The sequence below is a fragment of the Lepidothrix coronata genome, unplaced genomic scaffold (assembly GCF_001604755.1).
Source record: "Lepidothrix coronata isolate B3197 unplaced genomic scaffold, Lepidothrix_coronata-1.0 Scaffold90, whole genome shotgun sequence".
NCBI classification, from domain to species: domain Eukaryota; kingdom Metazoa; phylum Chordata; class Aves; order Passeriformes; family Pipridae; genus Lepidothrix; species Lepidothrix coronata.
The window spans coordinates 1,336,927-1,355,420 of NW_016690270.1; the positions used below are offsets into that span (position 1 = coordinate 1,336,927).

General features: G+C 58.5%; 1 protein-coding gene across 1 annotated transcript in view; it reads right to left on the reverse strand.

Moving 5' to 3' along the window:
• Nucleotides 1-241: 241 nt before the first annotated feature.
• The window catches only part of CACNA1S (calcium voltage-gated channel subunit alpha1 S), a 42,638-nt gene continuing 24,385 nt past the window's right edge, over nucleotides 242-18,494 (reverse strand). The window contains exons 25-44 of the mRNA XM_017821382.1: nucleotides 18,181-18,382; nucleotides 16,665-16,823; nucleotides 16,264-16,374; nucleotides 15,685-15,768; nucleotides 12,257-12,313; nucleotides 10,345-10,473; nucleotides 9,685-9,750; nucleotides 9,089-9,180; nucleotides 8,474-8,633; nucleotides 7,881-8,008; nucleotides 7,361-7,457; nucleotides 5,973-6,075; nucleotides 4,962-5,063; nucleotides 4,720-4,844; nucleotides 3,790-3,918; nucleotides 2,927-3,126; nucleotides 2,172-2,236; nucleotides 1,631-1,728; nucleotides 949-1,065; nucleotides 242-731 (exon numbers count right to left, since the gene is read on the reverse strand). Of these exons, the coding sequence (XP_017676871.1) occupies nucleotides 453-731; nucleotides 949-1,065; nucleotides 1,631-1,728; nucleotides 2,172-2,236; nucleotides 2,927-3,126; nucleotides 3,790-3,918; nucleotides 4,720-4,844; nucleotides 4,962-5,063; nucleotides 5,973-6,075; nucleotides 7,361-7,457; nucleotides 7,881-8,008; nucleotides 8,474-8,633; nucleotides 9,089-9,180; nucleotides 9,685-9,750; nucleotides 10,345-10,473; nucleotides 12,257-12,313; nucleotides 15,685-15,768; nucleotides 16,264-16,374; nucleotides 16,665-16,823; nucleotides 18,181-18,382 (2,503 nt within the window). The 3' untranslated portion in view covers nucleotides 242-452. The remainder of the gene's footprint in view (nucleotides 732-948; nucleotides 1,066-1,630; nucleotides 1,729-2,171; nucleotides 2,237-2,926; nucleotides 3,127-3,789; nucleotides 3,919-4,719; nucleotides 4,845-4,961; nucleotides 5,064-5,972; nucleotides 6,076-7,360; nucleotides 7,458-7,880; nucleotides 8,009-8,473; nucleotides 8,634-9,088; nucleotides 9,181-9,684; nucleotides 9,751-10,344; nucleotides 10,474-12,256; nucleotides 12,314-15,684; nucleotides 15,769-16,263; nucleotides 16,375-16,664; nucleotides 16,824-18,180; nucleotides 18,383-18,494) is intronic.

The following is an 18,494-nucleotide window of genomic DNA, read 5'->3' on the forward strand; positions in this document are numbered from 1 at the left end:
TGCTGCCCAGCCTGTGACAGATCCCCTACTCACAGGCCGGGCTCAGCTGCAGGCAGGAGGCCGCAGGGTCCAGCTGCTGGGATACCAGGAGACCCCCAGAGCTTGGACTGGAGGCTGCCACATGAATGGTTCAACATGGTCTCAGGTTTGCAGCCCCGTCCCCAGGCTGGGCAGCCAGCAGCTCTGGGCACAGGCTGTGTGGGCAGGGGGGCAGAGGAAGGAGGGGACTGGATCCACAGGGTCACACAGCAGGAACACTTTAATGACCTGTCCAGCTCTTGCAAGAGCCTGCTGGCACAACATTGTCCTGTCCTGCACCAGCATCCTAGAGATGTCCCAAAAATACTCCTGCAGCTGGCCAGAGCCCCCCAGGACTGCAGGCAGAGCAGGGGAGCAGTGCAGCTCTGCCCCAGCACCCCCTGCGGGCCCCTGACAGGACTGTGCCTGCTGGGCTACTTTGGCAGGTGGCTCACGGGCACGTGGGCAGTGAAGGTCTTTTGGGACCGGGCTGCACTGAGCCCTGGGGAGCTGGCTGGTGACGTGGCTGAGGTGTCCGGGGGGGCAGAGCAAGTTTTTGTGCCCTGCAGTGTTTGTCTTCCCTTCAGCAGCTCCACGGCTGCTCTCTCCACTTCATCCATCCCCAGCTGGCTGCTGGCTGCCATCTCGTCCCTGGTCACTGCTACAAACGACGAGTCACGGGCCAGGCCCGGAAGGCCCCCAGAGATCAGAGCCTGTGCAGAGGACAAGGTCACAGCCCGTGGGTGCTCGGCCTGGGCAGGTGCCCCACTGCAAGAACCTGCCCTCCCCTCCTCCCTGCTGCCCCCTGTGCTGGCACATACCTGCTGCTCACCCTTGGAGCTAAGCTTTGCCCCCAAACCTCCCATCAGGGGCTGAATGTGGTATCCCTGGAATTCCTGCCATCCCTGCCCTTCCCTCTGCCAGACTTACCTCCTGAATGAGGAAGGTGATGGCTGGAGTGGAGGATGTGCTTGGCTCACCACTTTCTGCCTGCTGGAACCCTGAGCTGGATGCTGTTCCTGTCACAGTGCCATCCTCTCTGGGCAGCTGGGTGAGAGGAGAACAGAGCTGCAGCCTGGGCTGGGACACTGCCCAGGGAAGATCTCTCCTGTGATAGTGTGGGGGCTGCAGGTTCTGTCCCCTGTCCCTGTCCAGTGCCTGGCCAGGCACTGCCACCCTGCTTGAGCTCCCGTGTCCAGGGCACCCCAACAATGGGACCAGCAGGGCCATGTGGGCAGAGAGCTGGGAACCATCCCTGACCCCCTTCCCTGGCACCAGCCAGGCATGAGGCACTGTGGCCAGCAAAGGGCAGCCAGGGAGTGTGGGAGCAAACCTGATGCACCCCTTCTGTCTGTCCTGGCTCTGAAGGCAGCTGGGGAGCCAGAGGGATGCTGCTTCAAGCTGTCCCAGCTTGGAGGAGCCCCAAGTGACTGCTGCAGCAGTGAGGTTGGGGCCCACCTCCATCCCCAGGCTGATCCAAAAGAAAAGCTCTAGCAAGGCTGGATTCACATGAGGAGCCCTTCCCAGCATGGCTGTGACAGCCTTTCCCAGGATGGGAGGTTCACCCACGTGCCCCACATCACTGCCTCTGGACATACATTGCCCCTTTTACCTGCTGGGGCAGAAGGAGTGGCCCCAGCGATGAGGGACCCCCAGAGGTGGCCCTTCGCCTCCTGCTCAGCCTCTCCATGGGTATGGGGTGGTTGTGCTCTGCAGGAGGGAAAGGTAGGGATGTCAGATGGGTACAAGAGCAAGGACACCACTACCATGCAGAGCTGGGAAGGGGCTCACTAGAGTTCAGCACCACCCAAAGTCCCAGTGCCTGCCCCCTGCCTGTGCTGGCTCCTCACCCACAGCTGGGAAGGAGAATTCCCTGTTTGAGGAAATGAACGTGGTCTTGTGGCCCTGTTGCCTGGGGGTGGCCAGTGCTCCCCCAACCCGAGGCACTGTCTCCATGCTCCCTCACCCCAAAGGGTGGAAGGAAGGAGATGAGTCTCCAGACAGGTCCTTCTGTGCTCAGGGCTCTCAGCAAACCTCCAACTTGTTGGAGTCTGCATCTCCTCCTCCTGCCTGCCAAACATCAGACCCTTCCCCCTGCTCTGGCCCCTGGGCTGGTCCCAATCCCCCAGAAGAGAAATGAAGCCAAGACTCACCCCGTGCCCGACGCCGGGGTGCTGCTGGTACCGTCTTCCTCAGCACCTCGTCCTCATACTCCACCCTGGCAAGGACAGGCAGGTGGGTCAGCCTGACTGGGGACCACGCACCAAGCCCAGCTCCACCCAGGGGTGCAGCCCTCCCCACATCCTCCACCCTGGGGGGACAGACCTGGAGGGGTGCCTAGGACACATGAATAGGGTGGAGACCCCAAGAAATAGGGCTAAGTACATCCTCTTACATTGGTGAGCTTTGCCCCTTCTACCCGTGCCCAGGCAGTGCTGCTGGCCCCAACCTGGCCTTGGCACTCAGAGACTGGCAGAGAAAAGGGAAGGGATGGTTCCTGCAATCCCTGGAGCCCTGCTGTCCACCTCCATCCTCATGGCATTGAGACGAAGGAGTGATGGGAAGGACAAGAAGGGCATGTAGGGAGTGCTGGAGCCACCCTGCATGTTCAGAGGACACCTCTGGGACTGTGACCTCAGGCTGGTGACCGGGGAGCAGCATGGGGTGTCTGCTCTCCCTGTCCCCTTGTCTTGTCCCCATCTCACACCCCAAGGGCTGCCCAAAGTTCCTGTGTCCCCTTCCACAGCCAGTGCTCAACTCTTCCCCCACTTCTCCAGCCCTTACCTGTCCATGAAGAGCCCCTGGGCAGGACAGGGGGCAGCCAGCTGGCAGGACAGCCCCAGGGGAGCCACTGGCATGGCCAGCTCTGGCCCTCCTTGCCTGCCCACCACAGCTGACCAGCCCTTACCCCTCCAGCCAGTCGCTGCTGTTGGCGTTGTTGATGTTGGTGTTGCCTTCCTGGGGGAAGTCATCAAGGAACACGGGGGAGTCGAGGTCCTCACTGCCCACCTCGGTGAACTGCAGGGGCCTCTGGCTGGCCACCTGGGGCTGCAGGGGGCTGCTGGGCTCCATGAAGCTGTCAACCTGGCCAAACAAGCCACCTGTCCTCTGCAACCAACAGGGAGGGCATCAGGGGAGGCCTGGAGCTCCAGGCTGCTCTGGGGCCATTCCCATGGGAGCAGACACGTGGAGGTGCCTGTTGGAACAGCAGTCGCTCTGCTCAGGCCTCAGAGACCACACAGTTCCAAAAGTTATAACCCAGATGGAAAAACTGAGGCACTGAGAGTTGATGGCCATACAGCAGCACTGGCATGAGCCAGCCCCAAGCTGACAAATCCTGTCACCTCTGTGGGATAGCCTGAGCTGTATCTTTGGATACAGCAAGAGGGTGCAACCCTGCAACCCCACAGCTGCCCAGGCTGTCTCCAAGACGCTTCCCAGGGTGTGGGAAGTGAATGTGCTCCTGTGACACCTCAGTGTCCTGCCTTAGCCTGGCAGACTATACGAGTGGGAACTTCCAAACCAGCTGGTGACAAATGCAGCACACCCCTGCCAGGCACACGAGCAGGGTCCTTTCACAGAGGTGAACCAGGCAGAGAGCAGCTTGCCCAGGATCACACAACCAGGATGTCCTGATGCTCACAGAAAGGGAAGAAGTGCTGATCCATATCCATCCTTGTGGTCCACACTCTGTGGACTGTCCCCTGGTGTTAGTAGCCATGCTGACCCACCACCACCACTTCAGAGCTGGGTGGCCCTGAGGGCACTCACCCTGTATATCCCTTCCTCCATGGCAGCCTCCACCATGGCTCTTTCCAGCTCCTCCTCGGCAGTCAGGTCCCCAGAGATGGCCCGGTGGATTTCAGGAGCAGCTTCTTCTTCAATACTCCTCAGCCCAGCCTGGAGGGGACAGGAAGGCTTGGTGAAACAGCTTCTGGCCTCCTGCTGTCCCACAGCTGCCCCACAGCTTCTGGGCTCACACAGTGCCACAAAAGGGAATGCCAAGGGCAGCCTGACAGAGGGTCGGGCTGGTGATGCCCAAGGGGTGGCTGTGCCTCTGTCCCTGATCTGGGACCTGACTCTTTTCCCTGCCTTGCACCTTTGGGGCCTGGTCTTTTATCTCTACAGGTGATTTCCTCCCTATAATATCAGGAGAGGCTGAGGACATCCTAGCTGCTCTGGCCAGGCACATAAATCCTCCCCCAGCACCCCTCAGGGCTGCTGTGCAGAGAGACACAGAGAACAGCAGGCACTGCTAGGGGGAGAGCAGGGAGAAGGCCCTGGGACTGGAGCAGAGCAGGTGGATAAGGGCCTGGATGAGCAGCATTTGGAATGGACATTGCTCTGTGGTGGGAATTTCCAGGTCTTAAAACTACTTGGTGAGGCACCAGACCCTGCCAAGCCCTCCCAGCAACGGGAATCAGTGAGGCAGAGAGTCAAACCCCTCCTTTGCTTCTGAAGTCACCTGGACTCTGGACACTAAAGTCACCCTCAGCAGTGGGGTCTCATGGCCAGTTAAGTGCTGGTTTACTTGGGGCCACCTCACTTCCAGAGCCTGAGGCACAGGGGTCCCTGTGTGTCACTGCAGCTCTCTGAGTCACTCTGGACTTCCTCAGCCTGGGGGAAGCCTCTCCCTGACCTGCTGAACTTTCTGCCCACCTCCAGGAAGGGTCACCCCTCCGGCACCACCAACACACCAACCTGGATCTCCACAGGGTTCTTCTTGGGCCGGTATCCATAATACTCCTCCTGGCGCTTCATGAACTTCCTGAAGTGCTCTTGGATCAGGAAAGTAGCGTAGAATTTGCCCACTGTCACCTCATCATCTGGAGGGAGGAAACCAACAGGATGATGCCACCTGTCACAAGGTCTGAAGTGGTCAGAACAGAGACCCTGACCAGGAGTCGCTCTGTCCCTCTGGGAAGTGCCACCTGGTGACATACCTCCAATGGGTGGGATGACCTGGTCCAAAAGTTTCATACTCGTTCGCTTCCAGATTTTTTTGATAATAGCTCGGAGCTCCTCATTGGCCTGTTCAAAGTTACCTGTGAGAAAAGCCAGCAGGACAGAGCAGTTAATTCCCAGGGAAATGAACAGGAGTGAAGACAAAGCATGTGAACACCTGTCCAGTCTCCTCCAGGGTGTGACAGTTCATCTGTGTCCCCAGCCAAAAAAAATGAGCTTTGTAAGAGCAAGGCTTTGATTTTACTCAAAATATTTTAATTATAGAGTGAGTCAGACCCAGCCAACGGGTGAAGCATTAGTGCCACTGTCTCTGTTCTCATGTTCAACAGCAGATTTTGACCTTTGGTGCTCCCACAGGCTTCACCATTCCTGCAATCCCAGTCTGCTCCCATGTGTGCTCCAAGATCTCCTGTGCTCCTCCCAGACTGCTGTGTTCCCACCCCAGCCAAAGGGATGCACTGCACTGTGGAAGGCACTGCCAGCACTGCCTGGTCTCACCTGCTGCCTCAGCCAGCCCAGCCCAGAGCCAGTCGTGGGACAGGCACAACCCACAGGCAGGGAAACAAGCTGGAGGGACACCTTCCCACAGCAGGGCTCAGAAAGTCACGCTGCTGGCAAGGAAGGGTGAAAGCAACTCCTCCCCAGCACAGCTAAATTCAAAGGATGGGAGCTGGGCCAGCCCCACTCCCAAGCTGTTCAGGGTGGCACTGGTGGTACTGGTTGACTCCTCAGGGCTGCAACACCTGTGCTTGCAGCTAATAACGTCCTCCAGGTCAGCCTGAGCAGTGCTGTGGTCTGAGCCTGGACCACGGGCTCTGGTCCAAAGAGAGAATTAACAGCATGGAGCCGAGGGTTTGTCCAGAGGGTCTGATCCCACAGGCAAGTGCCTTGAGGTCCCCAGACAGTGGGGGAATGGTGTGTAACCTGCACCCAGCAGCACAAGGAGGGTCCCCTGGCAGGCTATAGAGGCAGACAGGATCACCACCCACCTTCTGTCTTGATCTTGAGGGCTGTCCTCACCAGCGCAAAGAGGGTGGCGTTGAAGGTGACGGTGCCGTCGCTGTTCAGGGGCATGTTCATGCACACCAGGCGCTGCACAGCAAACCAACAGCTGTGACCCCGGCGGGCAGAGCAGGCTGGCAGCCCCCCAGACACGCTGCCTGTCCTGGCCAGAGGCTCTGCTCAGGGCATGGGGCCCTCCCAGCCCTGCCTGCTCTGCCCAGGCCAAGGGGCTCTGCACACCCCTGGCAGCACAGGGGCCAGAGGCAGTGGCACCCCTTGTCCAAGCCAGCTGAACCAGCAAGTGTCAGGGAGAGCCACAGGGGAAACAACCCAACCCATGGGGCATGGCTGCCATGGGAGAAAATCATGGAATCATGGAACTGTTTAAGTTGGAAAAGACCTTTAAGACCAAGTCCAACCATTCCTCCAGCACTGCCCAGACCACCACTAAATTGTGTCCCCAAGTGCCACATCCAATTCAAGTGTCTTTTAAATCCCTCCAGAGAGGTGACTCGTCATTCCCCTGGGCAGCCTGTGCCAGGGCCTGACCATCTTTAGGTGAAAAAATTTTCCCTAAATCTCTCATGGTGCAACTTGAGGGTGTTTCCTCTTGTCTTGTTACTTGAGAGAAGAGACCAACTCCCACCTGGCTTCAGCCTTCTGTCAGGGAGTTGTAGGGAGCAAGAAGGTCTACTCTGAGCCCCCTCTTCTCCAGGCTGAGCCCCCCCAGCTGCTCTCAGGGAGAGAGGAGTCATTCTGCACTGTGCTCCCCCCTTCCAAACATGCTCCAGGCTGCTGTGAGGGATCTGGGGATCAAATCTCCTGATGCCTTTGCCCAAAACCCAGGAGGAATTACACCAGTGCCTGAGGCCCTGCCCATGCATGTCACATGTGAGGCCCTGGATTCCAGGATGAGCTAAGCCAGGAAAAGTGTATTCCTGCCAACAGTCAGGGTTTCCCACTCCCTCAGTGCTATCAGCCCTTGGGAACAGGCTCCCACAGCCCAGCTGACATGGCCACATGCTCAGGCACCCCTGCACCAGCTGAGGATGTGGGGCCCTGCAGTGTGGCTTGGGAGTGCCCCTGTGCTGAGGGCTCCGGGCAGAGCCCAGCCCACCGGTGCCACCCTCTTGGGGTGGGGGGTGAGCACAGGGAAGCCCTTATCTTCAGCAACCTGAACCATATCAGCTCCGTGCAGGTCAGCAGCACCAATCCTTGCCCCTCAAAAGACCCCCTCCATTAAACAGGAGAGGCCAGAGCAGGGTACAAGCCATGGCACTGGGGCACTGCCTGGACTGTCATTCTCAGCCTCCTGGGGACAGCCTGGGGAAGGTGTCCCTGTGCCCACACACCCCGTCACTCCCTTGGCTCTTACCTTACAAGCTACACGGTGTGGGCAGAACTTCCCAAAGCCCAGGGGAGGTTGGATACGCCTCAGCAGAGTCACCACATCCAAGTGTTTGATTCTACCCCTGCAGAGGAAACCCACATCAGCAGGGAGGTGGCAGACCCATGGTGGCTTGGGGAGGGGCTATGGGGGCTCATCCCTGGGGTCTGCCCTGTGCTCCTGCAGTGGGAAAATCCCTACACTTCCATATGTTCCTCTTGAGGAAAGCAGCTGCTCCCCATGGCACCTGGCAGCAGGTAACAGTGTGAAGTGGCATGGGAAGAGTTGGCAGCATCACCAGAGCTGGATGAGGAGGGAACTGAAAGTGTCATATTCCCGAATATCCTCATGCCTTGTATCAGCCCTGGAATATTCTGGCAAGTCCACATCCACCCCTGAGATGCTGGAATCTAACTCCTAGGCAGTGCCACAGCTTACCCTGCCACACATGTCTCAGGTCAGCCCTCTCCATGGAACCTCTCTGTGCCACTCACCCCCCAGCACTCACTTGGCCTCGGGGTCGTACTCAGCCCAGATCCGTTTGAACTCGTCCAGGTGATGGGGCCCAAGGATGGACCAGTCCCGGGTCAGGTAGTCAAAGTTGTCCATGATGACAGCCACGAAGAGGTTAATGATCTGAGGGCAGAGGAGTGGGTGGGAAGGACCCAGTTAGAGCAGAGACCTGCTGGCAGGTACCATGAAAACATGGGCAGATGTGTTCAGAGGCAGAAGGGGCTTGGGATCCTCTGGGATCAGGGGATGCAGAGTGAGGGTCTCCCATGCTGGGAGGGACCTCCTGCTCAAGCAGGTCATGTGAAAGGGCAGGCACAGGGCATCTCATCCCTCTCCACCCTTGCAAAGGTCAACACAGACACATCTGGAGGGCAGCACATGGAGGCTGTGGGAAGGAACTAGAGGGGGATCCTGGGTCCCCCAGGAGTGCAGTGCCAGTTTATAGCATGGCTGGGTGGGTGGGCTGGGGGATAATGCCCCCAGGAGGAGGGTGCTGTGGGCCCACCCCATGAGATGCACAGCTGACAACACCGGGGCTGCCCAGGCAGGACAGGGGTGCCAAGGGGAGCCCCGTGGGAGCTGGCATACCAGGAAGGCACAGAGCATGTAGAAGCTGATGAAGTAGAAGTAGGCAAAGCCGGTGCCACAGGTGTACTCCTCGCCCTCGGCGTACTCCGACTCGGGGTCGCAGCGCCGGCCGTAGCTGCAGTCCAGCAGGATCTCCTGCCACGCCTCGCCGGTGGCACACCTGGGGACAGGGGATACCTGCTGTCCCTGCCTGTCCTGGGCACGAGCTGGGCATGTGGGGAGGGCAGGGGCCAGCCCAGAGTGCAGGTGAACGGGAGCTGCTGGGAAAGCAGCAGTCAAGGCTTGCTGCTGTGGGGCCACTGAGAGCTTCAAAGTGAAGTGTCTGGAGTCTGTCTCCTGCTTCCCTGTGAATTTCCCCACAATACACAAATTAAAACCCGGCCTGGGAAGGGAATATTCAGAACAGCAACCCCAAAATGCCACTCTCTTCTGCAGCCCAGCCACACCAGGCAAACCCACAGCTTCTCCTAAAAGCTCCCACTGAGGCAGGAGATCGTTCTGTGGGACAAAAAAGAAATCAGCTGAAGAAACACTGGTCTCCCTCACTCCAAAATGGGGGTTCCCACTGGCTCAGAGCCCAGCTCACTTCTGGAGCTGCTCACAGACAAGACTGACCTGAAGAGCAGCAGCACAGCTTGTGGAAAGGTCTGGAAGTTGTTGTTTCGGTTGATCTGTGTCCCGTCCACCATGGCAATCTTCCCAAACATCTGTAAATCACAATTGTGAGGTCCTCAGCACCCTTTCTCAGGCACTGACCATCCTCCAGAGCACCTCTGGTCCCTGAGCTCCTTTTTCTTTTCTTTACATGGCTTTGGGCATCCACAACAGAGACTGAGACCAGGGTGTGGGCGCTCTGCAGCTCAGGAGCTACTTGAACATTCCTGCCTGTGCTGAAAACAACACTGACTACAACTGCACTTTAGCTGGGCCAAGGAAAGGAGGCCTCAAGAACCAGCAGAAGCACTGGTGCCTGTGTGTCCAGGTTGTGCCATTGACTCCCAAAGTGCTCTTTGCTGCCATGGCTACACCCGGGGATGGGAGGCTGCTGGGGTGGCAAGCATCCTTGCAGACCAGGGTAAACCATCATGTGCAGGTCCTATCATGTGCAAAGTCCCAAAGAGGGCCTGGCAGAGGACCCAGTCCCTCCCTGTCCCACCTCCCCAAGTACTATCAGGCTCAAGGCACTTGCTCAAGACCAATTCCCCTCTCACCTGCATCCCGATCACAGCATAGATGAAGAAAAGCATCACGATCAGCAGGGCCACGTATGGCAGAGCCTGTGTCAAAGGGACATGGCTTGTGTGAGACACCAGCCCAGCACCAAGGCAGGCCAGACACAGGGGGTTGGCTCTGGAGCTGCTGCACAAGGCCAGCATCCATGTCCCCATGTGGGGAAGGGACAGCTCACCTGCTGCTCCAAGCACCCTCCTGTGGTTCTCACACATGGGAGGCTAATGCCAGCTCCCAGAGGAGCACCTGAGCACACCCCAGGGCTGAGGGAGCTGCCCACGTCAGGGCTGTGAGCTGATGCTGCAGCACACCCCGAGGTACCCACCTGGTGCAGAGCCCAGCCTTGCTGGGCCCAGGGCAGATGGGCCTGGGCAGGTGCTGCCAGCGCCCAGCCCAGCTCTGACACACAGTGCTGTCAGCCAGGGAGTCCCCACACCCCACCCACATGGGCAGTGATCTCCTACAAACTACAAACCCCCAGCCCAGACTGGAACCTTCCTGGAACCTTCCCTGCCAGCACTGGAGCCTTCCTCCTGTGCCTGGTGAGGATGGGCTGCTCACCCCGCCAGCCTGAGGATCAGCCATTGCTGCCAGCCCCAGGCACATGCGTGTCTGAGAGGGGAGCACTGCTCCTCACACACCTGGAAGGACTTGATGAAGGTCCACAGGAGGGTCCTGACACCTTCCCCACGGCTCAGCAGCTTCACCAGCCGCATCACCCGGAACAGGCGGAAGAAGGTGATGGAGACACGGGAGTTGTCATCAGAGTCCTGCAGGCAGAGCACAACAGCTGGAGGGCAGCGAGTGCTGAAGCCTCCAGGCTTTCAAGGGGATGTTCAGGTCCTGGGGAGAGGAAGGGTAAGGAGATCCCACCCCCAGGCACCAGTCATGGTCCCCACAGCCTTTGCCTGCACAGAGGATCAGGCTGCAAAGGGGATATGCAGGCACTCTTCCCCCCAGCCTTCCCAAGGATCCCATCTCCCCAGCCCCCTGACTCACACCTCTGACACTGGGACACTGCAGGAATGAAGGCATGCTGCCACATGGGCTGGGAGAGCTGTGAGGGTCACGGGGCCACCAGGGACAGGCTCAGTCCCACCAGGCTCTCACCCAGCATGTCCTGTATTTGTAGGGTGAGGTGCAGGGTGGGCACCAGGCACAGGAGGAGTTAATGACAGCTGTTTAAACACAGAAGGGCTGTTTTGAGAATGGCCCAGCAGGACTTTCACATATCAAAGGAGGGACTGAAGGCAGGTGGCTCTGGGGGTGCTGCCCAGTGTCACCCTGGCGTGCAGTGATGCCTACTCTCTGTGGGCCTGCCCTTGGAGGGGTGAACAGCCATGTCCCAGGGGTTCAGGGCAGACTGGTCAGGCAGGAAGAGAGCCAGCAGGCATGGCTCCTGGCCTGACAGGACCAGTTTTTGTCTGGGAGCACCTAGGATAGTGGCAGTTGGAGATGCTGAGGGCTTGGTCACCTGTGGCCTTGAGTGCTCCAGCATGGCACAGCCTCAGCCCCAGTCTCTGCCACCAGCAGCCACGATCAGACCCTCCTGGCACTGTCTATCTGGACTCAGTGACTGCCTGTGATACTTTTCCCACTGCCCCCTCAGCCTCCCAGAGCTTTACTGCTGCCACTGGATGCCTCTCACTCCCATCATCCAGCCCACCCACTCTCAGCTACTTCAGGGCAACAAAATCCAGCTGCAAACACCCCTCCCTGCAGCTCCACCTTCCCCAGTATGGCACGTGTGAATTCCCAGGGCTGCACTGGATAACTCCCATCTCCTCTCCTACCTCTTTCTTTTGCCTTTCTCTTTCCAGGTGCCTCAAGCCCATCCAGTGAGTGCAGTGGTCAGGAACATCCCATTATCCCCAGTACACCACATTCCCACCACCAGGACCTGGGCAGTGCCCAGGGGAGACCAGCCTGCACTCCCAGCACCGGGGCCCTGTGACCCCTGGGAAGAAGGTCCAGCACGTGGGAGCCCTCAGCCAGCCCCCTCCACATTTTCAGAGCTCCTACAGGAGCTCCTGTGGGCCAACCCAGGACACCCCCACACCACTGCACCCTCATGGTGATCTCAGCTTGGCCCACTCAGCCCCCAGGACATCAGGATGCAGCCACGGGGCACAGCCAGCTCCGGGGGAAGGCACAGTGCAGAGGTTGCCCCTCTAGCCGTGGTTAACAGTGCAGAGGCTGCATCCCTTCAGGCTTATGGAGGCAGGGTGATGGGCAGAAGGACCCAAGGCCAGCTTTCCTGCCCTACAGGGACACCTCTGATGGCTGTTCTGAGATGGCAGTGCCAGGGGGTGGATGGCAAAGGGCAGGGCTGGGCCACCAGATGGACCCAAGAGGACTGGGGAACAGCCCAGAACCTCTTAGGGTGGGAAGGGGTGTCTGTGTAGCTGGTGTGTCACCCCAATTCCCTCTCAGCAAAGGCAGAGGGAACAGCTGGGTGTGGTGTGCCTCAGTGACATGCAGGACACATGCAAACACTGGCCAGGGGCAGCAGGGCAGCAGGATGCACAGCAGGCACGTGCAGCTCATATTTACAGTGCCATCACAGCCTCCGCCCAGGCAGTACAATCCACCACTGGGGGCAAGAATAGTCTGTCAAGAGAACAAGAGAGTCAGCAGAAGTGAGGCAGGATGGTAAGGGAGAGGGGGAGGGAGGGAGAGAGATAGGGAGGGAGGGAAGGATGGGTAGTTGCACAAGAAGACAGACAGAAGAAAGGGTAAGATGGAAACTGGGGAGAAGAGGAAGGGCAGAGGGGAAGGGCAGGCAGAGCTCCACCATCCCTTGGGGTCACGGACAAGGTGATGTGACTGTTGACAAGCAAAGGCAGTATGTGGGTGGTCAGGGGAACACACTGACCATGAGGGACTCGCCCACCTCTGTGCCCTGCTGCATCTCACCTGCTGTGACACACATTTAGGGCAGGGCTGTGCAGGCCAGGAAGGCTGGTCCAAACCTCAGTAATTCTGCTGCCTCCCATGGACACCTCTAGTCAGGCCCATGGATCTGGAGGCAAACTGACCCACTCAGCCAACACACAGCTCCTCCACAGCAAGCTGGGCTGCCCCAGCAGGGCAGCTCAGACACTGAGGCAAACTGGCACAGGTTTGCCAGGAGTGAGCACCAAGACCAGCAGTCCCATAAATGGGCAGTAGGAAAACCCTCTGAGGCTCCTCAAAGCCAGCCAGAGACATGCTGCTCTCTGCAGAGAGCCCAGGACACGCTGGGGGACTGGGACTCGACACCAACCCCTGCCCCTCAGTGGGGTGGTCCAGCCCCAGGACAGCCCAGGCTCATTCCCGGGGTCCCAGCAATTAAAGGGGGGTTGGGTAGGTGGAGGGGGTTGGCCCTTGTCAAGGGGCTGAGCTTCCAGGGCAGGCAGTGACAGGAGTGACATAGCAGCAGGAGCACTCCAGTCCCCTACACTTCAGAGTCTGGGGTAGCCCTTTCAAAGGGGTCCCCATCCCTCCTTCCCTCTTGTCTCAGACCCCTCAATATCCCCCAGGATCTGGGGGGACTGAGATTAGCTCAGCTGGTTGGAGCATGGTGTTAATAACACCAAGGTTGTGGGTTTGATCCCTGTATGGGTCATTCACTTGAGAGCTGGCCTTGGTGATCCTTGTGGGTCCCTTCCAACTCAGAACATTCTGTGAAATTCCTGTGAACTCAGCGACTGAAGAGCCGTGAGGATATGGCTGGGGTGGGTAGCAGAGGGCTCCCAACAGCACAGCTCTCCCCTGCTTCACCCTGACAGGGGAAGATGTGAGGGAGGAGGAGAGAGGCAGAATGGAGAGAGAGAGGAGGGGAGGGGAGTGGAGGGGAGAGGAGAGGAGAGACTTCACAAACCGGTGTCGGGTGCCTGGGTGCCACCAGGAGTGGCCCGGCTGCTGTGGGGTGTCACCCACCACCCCCACACTGCATTGCTACCTTGTGCTGTGAGAGCACTGCAGCCCCCCAGGGGAGCTCTGGTGGGTGCTCTGACAGCTGCAAACAGCTTCTGGGGACCAGAGGTGACAGACCCACCTTGTACTGACCTCTGAGCAAGGAGGAGACTCACCGGAAGGGGAGGTGAGGTTGTCCCCACCCCAACCCCTCTCTGTGCCTCCTAATCCTAATCTCAATCCCCCTGCACACCACCAGATGGTTGAGAAACACTTGGTGATGCTGGGAGAGTTGTGGGCTGGATGGAGGAAGGAGCACATGGAAAAAAGGTGGGACAGCCCTGGGGGACATAAATGATCACTGCCAGAGCAGAGTCCTTGTGACAGAGATCCTGGAGACCTTGGGGGGCTGGGGAAGGAGACCAGTGCTCTTAGTGCCCCTGTGTACAGCCCTGGGGAAAAAGACCCAGGAAGCTCAGCCCACACAGGACCATTCTTGACATTCTGCCTGGCTCTCTGCACAGCCCTACTGTCAGTGGTGCTGTGGCACACAGAGCACAGTCCCTGGGCCAGTCCCTGCCAGCCCAGTGAGGGCATCAGACTCCTCCAGGCACCTGTGACCTGTGTCCTGGGCATCCCCACAGACCCATGGCCAAGCACAGCAGGATTCTGGCATCTGTGCCAAGTGGTCTCTTGCTCCCCAGGGACTGAAAATCTCTGCCCAGTGCAGGGCCTTGAGCACCCACTTTGAACTTCAGTTCTGAGTGACAGCAGGCTGGGGAAGGGTGCAGTGATGCCCGACAGGCAACAGGAAACCAAGTCACAGGTACAGAGAGCTGGGGGCAAGGAGGGGACCTGGGGGAGATGGTGACAGATGAAAGCTGCTGGCACTGGCATAAAAACTGGGAGCTCATCAAGGCTGAGAAGCCCAGAGGCTAGAGGATGGCTGTACTAACATGCAGGTCTGTGCAGAGAGGAGCACAGGGCTGTCACAGGAGAGGAAGATGGATGGTTTTTGCTTATCCCAGCTCTGTGAGGCCTGGACCACCCTCCAGAGAAGCTGATTGGCCCCAAAGGCCCCTGAACACCCTCACCTCCCTGCACAGAGAAGGTCTGAAGGCGACCCTGTGCAGGGGTGGCAGGGGCAGCAGCTCTGCCAGACCCAGCCCTGCAGCACACTGGAGCTAGTAAGGAGCTCCTGCAAGGAGACACATGCCAAGTCACTGGAGAGGGTGAATCCATCACCTGCCCCATCTGACAGCTGCTTCTGGAGTTACCATCAGCTCTGCTGGATGCAGCACACACCTCCCAGGGCAGGGGGGCATTTTCAGAGCCAGACACGGGTGTGGATGTCCCAGTGCTATGGAAGGCAGGGGCATGCTGGCTTCCTAGCACTGTTCTGAAAATGCTCCCAGCAGAGCCCTTACTGTACAGGCACTGCCTGAGGCACCAGCCCCACAGGTTAAATGGTGCAGAGCTCCTGCAGTGGTGCCTGGAGTACACACAGGCTCACATACACCACCAGCTGTGTATGTGGACGGGCCACTGTGTAAAGGCACAAAGAGGACACCAAGCAAATGCCTTGAAATCTGAAGCACCTGATCCTCCCCATGGGTCAGCAGTGCTCTGTGGGGACAGGGAGCTGTGGGAACCCTTTTCCTCCCACCTGCACTGATCTGAGGCTGGATGTGTGGTTGCCTGGCCAGGGTGAGTGGGGCAGGGGCTGGCATGCAGCCTGCTGCTCGTGGTTGAGTCCTGAATGACTGTTTTCCATAGGATCCCAGCGCCTACAGATCCAGGAGACCACGGGGGAGGGGGCAATGTGACATGTTGGCCAGCTGGGGATGTTCAAACAGTGCTTTAAGGCTCAAAGGGCCACAGCTGTGGCCCTCTCCACTCACTCATGCCATGGGCTGATCCTGGCTTGTCCCTCCTGAGAACCCAGCAGGGCAGGCAGAGAGGAGAGGGCACCAGCACCCTGCAGAGCTGGACACGACCCCAGCACCCCTGGCTTGTCCCAGGGCAGGTGCTGCAGTGCAGTCCTGGGTGGGGACACCCTCGTGCCCGAGCCCCCTGACACTCACATCAATCTCACTGAGGATGACATCGATGATGCTGCCGATCACTATGAGGAAGTCAAAGACATTCCAGGGGTCTCCGAAATAGCCCTGTCAGGAAAGAGCCAGAGAAGAGGAGTGAACATCCAAGGGTTTAAGCCAAGGAGGAGACAGATGCTGGAGTCCAAAGGAAGGGGTACCAGAAGGATCCTTGCTGACTCTGCCCCTCACAAGAAGGGATGGTGGTCAGACCTTGCATCCTCTGCTCAGTTGTTTGGTCCTGTCTTGCAATGGAGTGAAATGAGGAAGGTGGACCAGGGTAGCTAGAGCTGTAACCCCACCAGTGACATGACCCTGAGGATGGGAACAAGGGCCAGCGGGACTGGGTCAGGTTTGGCTAGCAAGGGTAGCCCTGACAAGCAGTACTCCTTCTAGAAACTTCCAGGTCCTGCTCATGGGGATGCCTGAGGGTCTCACAAGAAGTTCTCTGGAGCTGCAGGGCTAGGAGTGCTTGTACTCCAGAAATGCCAAATGCAGGATAAGTGAACCCCCTGGCCTGGCCTGAGACCCCTCCTGCCCTCCATGCTGACCATGCCCTCCTCTCACCTTGGCTTTAAAGGCCATGAGCTTGAGGACCATCTCCAGGGTGAAGAGGACGGTGAAGGCCACATTGAGGATGTCTGAGACGTGGTTCATTTCTGGAGACTGGTTGTAATGCTGAGGATAAGGCAGAAGGAGCCATGTGAGCCGATGGCAGGTCCAGCCTCCGCTGGGAGCTCAGAGGTGTGTGCTGCATGCAGACCCCCCTCCCACAGACAGGCCTACGCCTCAGCAAAAAGGAAATTTCCCCCCTGCAGCCCCTTCTCTGGGATCCCCACATGCCACCAGTCCCACCATGAGCAAACTCCCCCTAACCAGAAGCTCTCCTGGGGGCTGCAGGGCCGAGCCAGCCCACCCGCTGCCACAGACACCCCTCCACCCCCCACGGTGGGCACTGTGCCCCTCACCTGCATGCCCAGGCAGATGGTGTTCAGCAGGATCAGGAAGAACATGAGGTACTCAAAGTAGGAGGAGGTGACCACGTACCAGATCTGGTACTGGTAGGGGTTCTTGGGGATGTAGCGGCGCAGCGGGCGAGCCTTCAGCGCGTACTGCACACACTGGCGCTGGGGAGGGCAGGGAGGCAGGAGCTGTGAGCCCACCACAGGGCACAGGGCACACACTCAGCACCACCAACACCACTGCACATCCCCACAGGCCCAAGCTGGATCCCCCTTCTCCTCCAGCCCAGCCTCATGGGCCAGGTACAGCAGCGGGTCATTGTATCTGCTGTGCTTCCTGCAAATACACCCCAGACATGGGACAAGTTTCCAATGTCACCTCTTGCCTCCAAAAATGGCCATGTTGCCCTTGGCCTGACCCCTCCAGCCCGGAGCCTGCCTCCTTATCCTGGCTCTTCCCCATGGTCTCTCAGGGCTAGTCAAGAACATCCTGAAGACATCACACGATCAAGGGCTGAAGGGGGCACTGAGATGGCTGTGAGCAGGCCTGTCCCACCCCAGCAGCCCAGAGCCACCTCTGCTGGGTTCCTGTGTGACTCACATCACCCCAGCACCCTGAGCTCAAACTGCCTCAGCACAGGAGCATGACAGCACCCCTGGGCCGGCAGCCACTCCTGCCCAGTGTCCTCCCCAGCATGTCCCACGTCCTCTGCCAATGCCTCTGCTGCTTTCAGCCTTGCTGTCCCCAGCCAGAGTGACAGCACAACAGCATCACAGCAGGGCTGGTGGCAGAAGGTGCCTCTGGAGATGGTCTAGTCACAGTTCCCTGCCCAAAGCAGGGCCAGCTGGAGCGTGCTGCCCAAGACAGTTGGCTTTTGAATACCTTCAAAAACGGAGACTTCACAGCCTCTCTCTGGGCAGCCTGTTCCAGTGCTTGACCACCTTTACCACGAAAAGGGCCTTTTTTAATGTTTAAATGGAATTTCTTGTATTCTTCAGTTTGTGCCTTTTGTCCTGTCACTGGACACAACTGAAAAGAGCCTGGCTCCATCTCCTCTACACCTTCCCATGAGGTATTTATACCCATAGGTAAGATCCCCATGAGCCTTCTCTTCTCAACACCAGACTCAGCTCCCAGCCTCTCCTCATGTGACAGTTGCTCCAGCCCCTCAGTCATCTCAGTGGCCCTTTGCTGCACTCACTCCAGTACATCCATGTTACTTTTGTACTGGGGAGCCCAAAACTGGGCACAACCCTCTGCTCCAGCTCACTCTGGGCACCCTACCTGTCCAGGGAGGCCCACTCCCTGTTCTGGTCCCCTCTGCCCTTCCCTCAGAAAGTTTGTTCTGTGCCAGCCGTGGGTCCAACTGGCCCTGCCCCAGCAGCAAACAGACCCGGGGGCAGGTTCAACTCATCTGAGTCAGCAGTGCCACCACAAAGAAGGGCTGATCCAAATCAGCCAGCCCCAGCAGTGCCAGCTCCAGGGCTGGTCCTCCTTGTTCTGCCCCAGCAGTCCCATTACCTGGTTCTTGTCCAGCTCACAGTTCTTGTACTCATTCTCCCCCTGCTCCTGGAAGGTGACAATGACAAAGCCCACAAAGATGTTCATCATAAAGAAGGCAATGAGGATGATGTAGATGATGAAGAACATTGCAATCTCCATCCTGTAGTTGTAGATAGGGCCTGCATCCTCAGCATTGGTGTCGATGGCCATGTACAGCAGCCTACAGCAGGGAAAGGGAGAAAACAGAGATCCTAATTAGGTGGGAAAGACCATGTCTCCTCTTGAAGGTCATGGAGAGCTCTGGGGACATGCCAAACCCAACAGCACTGGGA